Genomic DNA, 13,139 nt, shown 5'->3' with positions numbered 1-13,139 from the left:
TTTAAATATTCCGAAATAAATATCGTTTTTAAATTTAATGATTAAAAATTAAATTTTATTTTAAATATACAACTTTAAGTATTTTTTAAAAATATATTTGCATAAAATATTTAAGGCTTTGATGCAAAATATTCCAATAGCCTTTTTCACGTTGTCTGCATTTTGATTTTTTCCATCTAGTAAATGTTGCATCGATCCAAATAAATCTTAGTTGGAAAGAGCAATGTTTGGTCAATAAGGTGGATGATATAATACATTACATCCAAGCTCTTTAATTTTATCAAGAGTCAATTGGGAACGCGTATTATCGTGTTGTAGCCAGTGGCGTAGCTAGGGTATGTGCTGCCTAAGGCGATCCTTAAAATTGCCGCCCCCTCCTCATACATTTTTTGCAAGGTCATAAAATTAGTATTTCTTAAAATAATAAATTAGTTATTATTAAGCACTTTTTATTGTTTTAGTGCATTTAGGGTTAAGAACCACACTAGACGATCCCCCCCTCCGACCCCCCCCCCCCCATAGCTACGCAACTGGTTGTAGCACTATTTGACTTATTTTGACAAGTGCATGCTTTTTTTTACTTCCTCGCGTATAACAGCTGATTACTCTAGAAGCTCGCTGTTATTAATTGATCAAGTTTAAAAGTTTCGTAATGCACAATATGTCTGCAATCACACTATGCACCAGGCGCGTGCGGTGAGATTCTTTTCTTTTCGCTCTCTCGCGTGTTAAGTGACGAGAGTGAGTGAGACATAAGAGCATGCGGTCCGCATGCCCTTATCTTTAAAAATATTAAATCTATTCTTATTGATATTACTACGGACATTTGATATGAGAGTATTGATTAAAGTGTATTCAAATCGAATTTTGGTCGTTCTATGGTCTTTCAATAGAAGGGCGCGAAAAACAATTATCACTTCTCAGAAGTCAAAAATTCACGTCAAAAGCAATAAAATCATGCATCCCGAAAGCATCCCAAAATGAATGTTGTTTATTTTAATCACTTTCATAATGTGCTTTTTATTTTATTTTAATGCTTCAAAATATAGTGTCATTCTAAATATATATCCTTCTACCACCTCTTAGTATTTTTTTTAATTCCATTAGCATGAAATGTTTGAGGTTTTGCTTTAAAATATTCCAATAGCTCAATTTTCACATCGTTTGCTTTTTTTTGTTTGAGTTTTTTCCATCTAGTTAGTTTTGCATCGATTAAAATAAATTGTTCTCGGAAAGAGCAAGGTCTAGAAAATAAAGTGGATGAGATAAAATCTTTCAGCCATGGTCCTTGATTTTATCGAAATCGAAGCAAAACTCGTGATTGCCTAATATATACTTTTATCTATACTTTTTTGTTTTTTTATTTTAATTGATCATTACAATATTTAACCATAAAACAATGATTATCTAGCCCAATTTGTGATGTTCAACCGGAATTATAATTATATATATAACAATCACTAATTCTGCTCTCTCATACACAATAAAAAATTAAAAATAGTAAAGTCCATATGAGATTTGAACCCAGGTCTTTTAGGTCAATTGTAAGCGACTTATACCTTCATCTGCTACTTCTGTAAAAAATCATTTTACTTATGAAAATAAATAAATTTTAATTTAATAAATTATTTGCGTCCATCTATCTTATTTTACTATATTTATTACACTTTATTTTACAATCTATTGAATTGCAAATTCTGCATGGAAAATGAGCTTGTTGCACAAAAATAGCAAAAGTATTCCCATAACCCATGCTCAATAGTTCATTTCGATATTACACAATGTTTTAAAAATATGATAGCTATCCTTACTGATATTACTATGAACTTCTAATATAAGAGAGCTGATCAAAGTATATTGAAACCGAATTTTGGTCAATAGGAGAGCGCAAAAATAATTATCACTTCTCAGAAGTCAAAAATTCACGTCAAAAGCAATAAAATCATGACGGCGCCGTTGCTGTGGGAACGCTCGATAACGAGCGTTCCCACTGCGACGGTGACGGCATGATTTTATTGCTTTTGACGTGGATTTTTGACTTCTGAGAAGGGAGAATTGTTTTTCGCGCCCTCCTATTGGTCAAAATTCGGTTTATATGTTCCTCATTTAATTTGTAGTGGGAACGCTTGATAACGAGCGTTCCCACTGCGACGGTGACGGCTTGATTTTATTGCTTTTGACGTGGATTTTTTACTTCTGAGAAGAGATAATTATTTTTTGCGCCCTTTTATTTGTCAAAATTCGGTTTATATGTACCTTTTAATTTTTAATATTATTATAAAAGTCGTAGTATGAACGGTAAATTACCGATTGTTCCCACTGCGACGGCACCGACACGATTTTATTGCTTTTGCCGTGGATTTTTTCTGAAAAGGGATAATTGTTTTTTGCGCCTTCCTATTGGTCTAAACTCGGTTTAGATATACTTCATTCGATTCTCTTTTATTGTAAGTCATAATTTTCTTATAAAAAGTCTTAATATTAATGCTAGATAACAGAGCGTAAAAAATACATAAAATGCTTATTTGTTATGGGGCCCAGAATTATTATTTTTCCAGGGCCCGGTTTTGCTTTCGGCGGCCCTGCATATTAGGTATAAAAATCTCTAGTAATGCGTTATTTTGACTTATAGATAATGTCATATATGTTTGTATATACATGTAAAAAAAATATTTTTGCGATATTGCGATATTTTTTTAATTTGCGTCATACTCTTAATGAAAATTGTAATATTTGCTCGCAATTTTCTTTTTTTTGCAAATAGATTATATAATACATATATTGATATTCTTAATAAATAAATCGTGAATATTGTTACACACCCGCTGTTAAAATATTGGAATGCTTTTGGGTAATAAAAATATACTTTTGACTACATTAAAGTAATTAAAAATATAACTTTCAAGATATGAAAAATGTACTTGGTCATCGAAGAATAATTGCTAAGTAAATTAATCTCTAAAAACTCGAGTTGTCCTTGCAGTTATTTCATAAGATTAATGAATTTAATTTATGTATCACATCTGTATTAAAAATACATTAAAACTGCATTTTCAAATTTAGTCAATGTTGATCACTCCTGAATCTACTCCGATTCGACCTCAGCAAATCTGAGCTTTTCCACCCGAGGTAAGGAGGTCACAACCGATCGGCGATAATCCTCAAAGAGCAATGCAAACACGCAAAAAAGTCCTCGTTGACCGAGGATCATATCAGATAAAGGCGAGCGGAATGGGGAGGAAATAAGGGAAGAAGGTCACACATATATATATACATAAAACGCATTCAATTTTCAATTTTTCACCCCGTGTAGAAGATTCAAATTCAATTATCAGCCCCGGCTCGGGGCATTTTACCGTTTTCCGCTCCGAACAAATGCGTTGCCAGTCGAACCCAATAAAATGTCTACCGTTTTGAATTCCCGTTCCATTTCGCTGACGATTGCCGTCCCTCTCGCGCCGAAAGGCCCACATGGGCCTTTCCCTCTCTGGCCCACCTCCGTCCCACCCCACATGTCCAAAGTGTTGCCCTTGACAACCCAAACCCAGATTATCACGTGTTGGCCGCTCAATCGGTGTTACCATGCTTATGCATATACCTACGTAGTACAAAACACTTTTATTGATGCCATAAACCACCGTTTCTCATATTTTCTCTTCGGTGCGATCGGTACTTCGATTGCCAATTTAATTACTCGTAAATCTATTTTTGTCGATTTGAGTAGGAAAAATACACGATCAAACTAGCAAATACCTTTGAAAAACAACGCAGTAAATATTAGCACCATAACTGTTGAAAAGTCGACGGAAAGTTCCATTCTAAAAATTAAGTTATAAAAAAAACATATTGCACGGTACACGGGTGAACGCTTGGCAATGCTATCCGTACACATACGTATATGCACGCTTGACACCGATTTAAGATAATATATTTTTACATGATTGAATTAGTGTTTTTCTTCTAGATTCAACATTACCTGTATTTGCATTTATAATATAATTAAAAGAGCAATGAGTTTTTAATGCTTGATATGTTATATATAATATATTATATAATAAGTTTGCAAATAATATTTAAAGTATATTGTTATATTCATCCAGCCGTATTGGGTTGGATTCATAAATGTACAAACAAACAAACAGAAAATACTGCTATTATAAATCACCGCTTTTCCTATTTTCTCTATCCTTCAATTTCCTTTTCAATCGCCAATTTAATTATACGCCGTATTTTTTCTTCACTCGAACACAAATTCGTTTATTAATTCCGCCCTTGAGATTTTTTTATATTAATATTCCGCTCGAGCTCGTATTTCGGTTACTAAATGCCGAATTAAATTATTTTCTCGGAAGAATATAAAAATTAAATTGATTTTTCGCCACCGCACCTACTACATATAAACACAGATATAAATTGGTATAATTATCAATTTATTGGATATGAAATATTAAGCTTGGTGGATTCGAATTTCGAAAGCTCTTAATCGAACGATTGCTTCAATTTAGAGTTGCGAGACAATGAAACCACTCTGCTGACTTTGTGTTATTTTCTTTCAATCGTCACAAATACGTAGCTTTAATATAAAAATGGAGAAAGAGCGAATTGAGTGAAAAGATCTGGCTTTCAAAATGATTGGTCCTGATTAATGAAGTACAGAAATCTATGATTTTTTAACTTGATTATATAACGAGTTAAAAAATCATAACTATAATTAAATATATATATATGTATTTATAAAAAGAACATAATTTATGAAAATGTAGTAGCGCCATTCATTGAATTTCGAACTTCAATTATTGTAATTAACTGAAGGAAATCTCGAGGGCAAAGATATATAAACTGATAACGGCGAACTTTTCGTTAACATTATAGACATTAAAATTAATTTATAATAAATCTAGATGTTAATAATGGTGGGCCGATTTTCAGGCGTGAATCACGGTTCGTTTTAATTATAATTTTCGAGAAGACGAGGAAACGCGTTATTTAACATTGATGGGTGCTTTAAATTAGTATTTTCATTGAAACTGCTAAGAATTATAGAAAAAATTGTACCTTGATACAATTCGTCGGCGTTATCTAATTGATGTTTTATCTTGATTCGGATGCTGGGTACGATTCGAATCAGCATAGATTGTCGACCATACTTTATCAATTATTATAAACGCGTCGGTCGTGTCGGTGACGTAGATTCGAATCAATCAATCGTCGAGTGGCGTCGAAAGCTCGCGAATCTGCGAAAGCTCGCTGCCAAAAATTTTATTTCCATCGTGACGAGTGTTCGTCACCAAAACGTCCGTAGACCGTAAAAAGATGAAAACAAAGGTTCGGTACAAAAATGGAAGTCGCACGCTATTTCTGTAACGGACGAAGTACTACAGGGTGGTTTATGTGTGACTTTTGATTCTTCTTTTTAACAAGTTAAATTTTCAAAAGCTTCACAACTGCAACAACATATTATGTATGTAATATACTCACATATAAATAATAAATTCTATAAAAGAAAGTTTAATTCGTGATGAATCCTCAGATTCCAATAATATTAATATTCGCGAACCACATAAAATATATGTACATATAAAAAATATAAGTTCTTAAAACCGTTTTTATATTTATTTAATGATTTTCATACTTTTTTGTCTACATGACCCCAAAACAGTGAAATAAATTTTGTTGAGATGTTGAGGTCAGATTATTGATATATTCTTTTTAATAACACTGTAGTCTTTAATGTTTTATTTTTAATGTTTTCTGATTACTTTGGTTACATAGCACGAAAGTTTTAAATATGTATTTATTTATTTAAATTAAATTAATACCATCGTGACTTCGTGAACAGGTTACTCCCCAATACACACAAATACATAGTAAAAAATATAAATATAAATAGATTTGGAAATGCAGTGCAATTTTTTCTTGAATTTTGATATTTTAGTTTAAAAATTTGGTTGCTTTAATGTGTACTTTTCAAACTACCGTTTTAGAGACATATTTTATTTTCAACTTGTGCACCGGCGCACGCTTGGCATTGCGGTCGTTCTCATACCGTTAATATTTTTTTATTAACTGTTTTTCTTATATTTATAAAGCAAACTACTTAAATAATTTTTTTTGCTGTATAATAATTTATAGTCTTTAATTGAAATATATTATTTATGTTTTTATCATTTTTTATTACAACACGTGATGCGTTACTTTATGCATTATTTTGCTGGAATTAAACTACTTCATATTTCACTTTGAAAATAATATTATTGAACAAGAATATTTGTTTACGTTCTATGTTCCCACTGTTAATTGTTTTTTTATTAAAAACTTAACAATTAATTTGTTTTTTAGCGTATCCAAAGTGCAAGAGTTTGTAAATTATGTTCCATATTTTAATGCATAACTTTGAAACTATCAATATAATAAAAAAAAGCACTGTGTCATATGCATATAATCATTAAAGAGTTTCTTAAAACTATTTTTAACGATTTTTTTTATTATTTTATTAGTGATTTCCATTATTTTTTGTCTACATTACCCCAAAGCAGAAAATAAAATTTACTTATATTTTTTTAAAGATATTGTAGGCAAATTAGTGAAATTAAATAATAAAATTAAATTAAATATTAATATAAATAGATTTGGCAATGCATCAAAATTTTTTCCTATGTTTTACTATTTTCGTTGAATTAACCCTTTGGACGCGTTAATCAAAAGTAATATTTTTTTTTTTTTTTTTTTTTTTTTTGAAAAATGCAAATTTTTCTTTGATAATCTGTTTAATGTTCTGATTTTTATTTATTTAAAATGATATTTTATGTTTATTAAAATTTTTTCTTGAAAAGCAATTTTTTTTACTGATTTTTGCGTAAAGAGATAAATAAATCAATTGGGCGAATTTAGTCGATTTCCGTGTTCAAAGGGTTAAGGTGTTATTTTTACGATTTTAAAACATTTTTGTTGCACTTAATTTTTTGCTTGTTAATAAATATATATAATTACTGTTTTTTTTTCATTTTTAAAGCAAAGGTTAAATTTAAATAGTTTATTTGCTATTTCATTGTGAGCATTGATGAATTCTTTCGCTGGAATTACTTTTTTACTAGATTCAATAGCCTGATATATAAATATTTATTTTTATAATAATATAAAATATATCTTCAGTTTATTTTTCTCATCCATCAATTTTTCAGCTTATTATTTTCATCAAGGATTTTTTTTTTTGGTATGAAAACTTTTTATGTGAATAGAACATTATTTTGTGTATATTATTTTCAATATATTTTTTTTTGCAGCAGTTTAATAAAGAACAGTTATAAATACTTTTAAACTTTTTCTTTAATAAGTAATAAAGGATTTAATTAAACTCATTTATTCACAATAAACATAAATTTTTCCTGTTTTTTATTCAAATATAAACAATTTGATTAAATGATAAGCTGTTGTTTGAATAAATTTCAACAGCAGTTTCTATCGTTTCTACGGTTCTAATCTAAAAAATATACACTCCTTCGCCATGAACGTAATTTTTATCTAGTTTCGCTGAATATCCGCTTTATGAATACATTTCAATAGCAGTTTCTATGCTTCTAACCGTTTAATAAAGAACAATTAACGCCTATCAAATCAAAGTAAACAGAACTTGCTCTTGCTTTACATAGAAACAAGTTGAATAAATTATAAACTACTTGTATTAAAAATACTTGTTTTCTTCCATGTGCTTAATGAGTCAATCAATAATAACTAACTGTCTTGCTCTCTTCTTTTCAATATGAACGTAACTATTTTCTGCTTTAGCTATGTACAAGCTGAATAAATAATATGCGTCTATTTAAATAAATTTCAGCAGCAGTTTCTTTAGTTTCTACGTTTAGTTTGTTTCTTTAATAGAGAATATATCTGGATACTTTCAAATGTTTTAAACGGATATCAAAATAGTTACTTTCTTCAATCTGTTTAATGAGCTAATCAGTCATAACAAATTTTCTGTATCATAATGATTTTTGTATAAATAGAAAAGATCTATTTCTTAAATGAATCTTGCACTTTAAACAAAAAATGAAGCATATCCTTACAAACATTCCTCATACCTAGTAATTGAATTGTCTTAAATAACACAAGTATAAATAGTTTTCAACCAGCCTGTACGCGATCGCTGCAAGGTTCTAGGTTAACGCCTTGGAGCTTTCACTTTCGTCAGAAGCTTTTGCTCCGCTTTACTGGGTCACACAACATTAAAGCTCTTCATTCATTCGTTGTATCAAAATAGATTGTTTTGTAGCGCCGATCGCGATAAGCTTTCGCTTTTATAAATAACGAGCGTCCCGTTAAAATATTCACCTTCAACCAAATGAAAATATGTATCTACATACATAATAAAGACTCGCTCACGTTTAAAACCTGTCACGTAACAGGCGTAAACACTCGGCGTCGCCGTAAACGTGAAACGTGTAAAATAAATCCTCAGAGAATCATCTTCGGCCATAATTCGCGAAACGAAATCCGTTTACTTTTCATCGAATTTTCACACGTGAAGGAGCGCGTAATGAATTTAATTTTCCGAGGCGCAGTCACAATTTGCGCCCGCCGGGTCATATCCCGATTAACGCAGTCAACCTACTAACCCATAATCGAACGAATACCTGTATATGTCTATGTATGATTTTATTTATGAATTTTATTTTTTCGCGTATTTTTCGGCGAAAACTGTTGAGGCACTTCGATTGACATTGCATAATGACCTTTATGATTGTGACATTAATAGCGCGCGAAAGTGAGATTTACAGCGGCGGCATGAATGGCATCGATTAAGGGCCATTCGCGCATGCGCCACTTCATACTACAGTGTGTTCAAAAATCAACTGAAAAACGACTAAAAAAATGTTGGTTATTCGAATTTTTTTATATTCTTCAAAAGCTTTTATCAACGGAGGATACATAAAAAATGGTATACCCATTAAAAAATATAATTTACTCGTGATACAGAAATAAATCTAAAATGCGAAAAACATACCAGATACAATTAAATTATTTTATCTTTATATTTAGACATTAATTCATATACAAATACCTGATAAAAAATATTTATTATTTCACTTGCAGCTAACTTCATGCGTTCCAACTTCATAACACAATAAATCACTTTGTAAATGTTATTAAAAATAAATGTAATAATTAAATAGATGATGAAACATATATACTGATTTTTGTCAGATTATTGTAAAAAGGTTAATAAATATAGGGTCATATGTAGCTTGTTGCAAAAAATATATATTGAAAATAATATAAACAAAAGAATATTCTATTTACATAAAAAGTTTATAAACTATAAAAATTCCTATAAAATAAAAAACATAGTTTTTTAAATCTCACAGGGTATCTATCAAATATTTATTAATTATATGATTGATGAGAATAATAAACTAGAGATATATTTTGTATTAACACTTTACCGACCGGCAGTTTCACTATTAGACTTATGCTAAATGCCGGCACTTTTTCGCGAATCTGCGTAAATATTAGCTTCTCATTTATATGTATGTATCTTTTGATACTGTCTGATTTTTCTCAACATGTTATTAAGATTGAAATTGAAAAATTAAAGAAATACAAAATATATGTAAATTATTATTTTTTAAATTTCTCTTTATATATGTCTAAATATATTTTTTTTCAAATTCATTCATATATTTAATCATGTCTTAAAAAAATAAAATAAAACACTAAACATATTTTTTAATTTGACATGGAAACTATATGCAAAAGACGCCAATTGGCGTCCGTAGTATTTAATGTTCGGCACGCTCAGGATGCCAATTGATGTGACCGGTAGGTAAAGTGCTAAGTGACGAGAGTAAGTGAGAGATAAGGGCGTGCGATACACGCGTTCCGCACGCCCACTTCTTCTCATTCACTCTCGTCACTTAACACGCGAGCGAGTGAAAAGGAATGTATCTCACCATACGCGCCTAAAAATTACCATTTTGTAAAGAAATATTTTTTAATAATTTTAAAATCCAAATTGTCTGTTTTATAAATAAATATCTATAATACTAAGACATTATTTTGACAAAACAAAGATGTTGAATTTTTCTGAATTTTGCTGAAAATATGATCTATTACTACCTTATAAGATAATATCTGTCATATGTGTTAAATCTTATTAGTGCCAAAAAGAGCATTTATTGTTGGAGTATGAAATTTTATTATCTATTTCTAGATATGTATATATATTGCTTGCTCTATTTTTTTGCTTTAATATTACATACAGTTTACGAGAATTTTGTGTTTTATTCTTGCAACACTCGTTAAAACATCGGTTAGCACTTACTTTTACGAGTATGTGTACATGTAGCTTTGCCGCCACTCACTCGGCTACGGTTATTGCCCGAGGACCTAACATTCGCAACTTTCTTTTAGAGCTTTTTTCAGAACAGAAACCTTTTATGATCTAAACTAGTACGCCCGCCTTTGAAATTCGACATTAACGCTTACCGTTTGCTTTGTTACAGATCGGAGCTCGCATGATTCAAGAGAGAAGAATAATATACGAAAAGAATCGCACAAGACTGTCAGCCGTTACACAAAATAGATTAAAGCTAAATACTAAGAAAACCAAAGTGCAAATTCGCTTATGAATATTGTATCTAACAATAATTATTTAATATTTATAAAAATATTTTGTCGAAGCGTATAATTTAAGTATATAAACCGGTAGTATTTTCAAAATAGAATCCATAAACCAAAAAAATAAGCCATATTTATTGAATATTTAATAAAACCACGAAAGCCTGTATACAATATAAAAAGAAGACAACCTGCTAAAGTACAAATTAAAAATAAGTCGTTGATAATAACAAAATTTAGAAGGATTTTATTTTACAAATGCGCTTTACAAACAAATCGAGAAGAATATTTTTGTAAATTGAAGAAGAAAATTAAACCAAGCCTTAAAAAACAGTTTATCGTCGTTAGAGAAGAGCTCAAAAAAAAAGTATTTATTGAACAAAGAAGATATTTTTTAATAAGTAAATAAAACCAAAGATATAAGTAGATCATACAAGTCCACGTTCGAGAAAATTGCCTCCACAGTATACAGTATTAGTAGTCAGAGCTAAATTAAGTTATAAGTTGTATATAGAGATAAAAAAAATATTTATAATCAACCATTGTGCCAGTGCTTCAATTGTCGCCATTAAATCCGAAGAAGAAAACATTTCAACGAAATCCGAATTCGCTGCCGAAACAAGTACAAAAAAAAAGTGTTTGGAAAAAATAAATATTTAATATAAACATAACTAAGTCTTTAACGTAAGCGTATAATCTAAGTCGTGTATAATAATATATTTTGATACGATATTTTTCCAACGTAATGATCGCGTTGTGTATTCGGTTAAGTGCGATTTTGAACCTACAGTTAATAATATGTCATTCATAACTTGAGTTATCGGAAGACTGTTCGAGAGTCGAATCAAGATGCGCAAGAATCGATAAGTGCAGTTTTATGACAGTTGTGATTATGACATTGGTGTGTCGAAGATAAATTGTGATGAGTGAAACCTTAGGGGCGGGTGGAGGGCCAGGAGGGCCGGGGTGCGGAGGGTACCCTGGAGACCACCTTCCGCCCTTCAGCTCTTTCGTCGACGACGGAGAGCCTCGTCTGCTCCAAGACACCCGACTGCTCGACATATCATGGGATTACTACGGAGATCCGAATAGATTGATAGAAGCAAGAACTGAAAACGGAATCATCCTTCAACCTCAATATAGGCCTTGGGAGCCGGCCGGAGCGGGCAAGGACGCCGCTCTCCGCGGCGGCTTCGTAGACGCCAAGTTACCTTCGTTCCAAAGTCAATTCCAAACATTCCCTGAAACTCCCACGACGGGGGATACTCAAAATTTAGCTCCGACGGCCGTGGGAGTCAGCTCGCCTGGACCGGCTCCATCGCCGGCCACCTTGACGCCGCTGGCTCCGGCAGCCTTCCACACCTTGACAGCCGTCAACCCTAGAGCTTATGCCCTTCCGTTACCGCCTCAGTACTTAGACGAAAGGCACCTCTTGTATCAGCCCAACTTAACGCTGAACTTCCAGCCGCAAAATGGAATTTTACACCAAAACGGCACAGCGCTCATCGCACAAAACATTCCAAATCAGACGCACGTCGTGCACGTGCTCAAGAACGAACCGCAACCGTTCGAAATGAAAATAGGCAACACAACCATTCCAATATCGCAGGACGCCAAGTTCATACCCAACGGCTTGCACCATTCCAATTTCCAAAACCCGATTTCGACCGTTTTGGACAATTCCTATGACATCGGCAAGAGCAAGATGAACGGGTTCCAGAACGGCGCGTCGCCCACGAGGAGCGATTTCAGGAAAAAGGAGAGGAGAAAAATCAGAGCCAACAGCTTGGAATCTAACGGGGAATCGGACGGTTCCGGCATGGAAATCGGTTCAGAGAGTAGTGGTCAAGTGGCTGCTGTCTCTTCCACTGCCGGACCAGGGTTCAAATCTCCCATGCACGCGAGCGGTCCTGGGAGCGTACCTAACGATATGGACGACATATCAAGCGAAAAACAAGTAAGTACACATATACTACTAAATTCTTCTAACCATTACTACTACCAAGAAAAATCTAGTCTCAGGGTCGATTTATTATTTTAAGTGTCGATGGAAAAAAATATAATATATTTAAACGTTTTAAATGTATGTCTGTGTCTAGTAACTTGTTAAATTACATTTTTTATCTAATATAATTATAACCCTCACTTAAAAGATATTTTATATGGCACCCCGACAAAGCCGCGCAGGACAATCCCGCGCCGACATAGCCGCGCAAAGTCAAAACAAAATTCATTTTATAATACAAATATATATAGAAAAAGGGAGGCGTCTCGCTACCGCTCGCGCCGACTTTCACTGTAGAACCAAACAACCTAACCTTTTTTTAATGACATTGTATTGATTTATTTTCATTTCGGTATATTTTGTAACTGTCCAGCATCATCCAATCTATGACTAACTGTTCAAAAAGTGAATCACTAATGATAGAGCTGTCCACCAAACAAAATAATTAGAATTAAAAAAAACATTTTCTTTCATTTTATTCAATTTTATAATTTTGATTTACGAAGCAATGTTAGCGCGG

At 32.1% G+C, this 13,139-nt stretch overlaps 1 protein-coding gene across 6 annotated transcripts in view; it reads left to right on the top strand.

The window, feature by feature from the left end:
- Positions 1 to 13,139, top strand: part of Tet (Ten-Eleven Translocation (TET) family protein) — a 186,048-nt gene that overhangs the window by 12,841 nt on the left and 160,068 nt on the right. For all 6 annotated transcript variants that reach the window (XM_088199114.1, XM_088199113.1, XM_088199112.1 and 3 more), the window contains exon 2: positions 10,500 to 12,571. In XM_088199114.1, the coding sequence (XP_088055240.1) occupies positions 11,537 to 12,571 (1,035 nt within the window). In that variant the 5' untranslated portion in view covers positions 10,500 to 11,536. The remainder of the gene's footprint in view (positions 1 to 10,499; positions 12,572 to 13,139) is intronic.

The sequence above is a fragment of the Plectrocnemia conspersa genome, unplaced genomic scaffold, assembly GCF_051122295.1.
Source record: "Plectrocnemia conspersa isolate PC_06_02 unplaced genomic scaffold, ASM5112229v1 ptg000012l, whole genome shotgun sequence".
NCBI classification, from domain to species: Eukaryota; Metazoa; Arthropoda; class Insecta; order Trichoptera; family Polycentropodidae; genus Plectrocnemia; species Plectrocnemia conspersa.
This window is presented reverse-complemented; position numbering and strand designations above follow the sequence as displayed.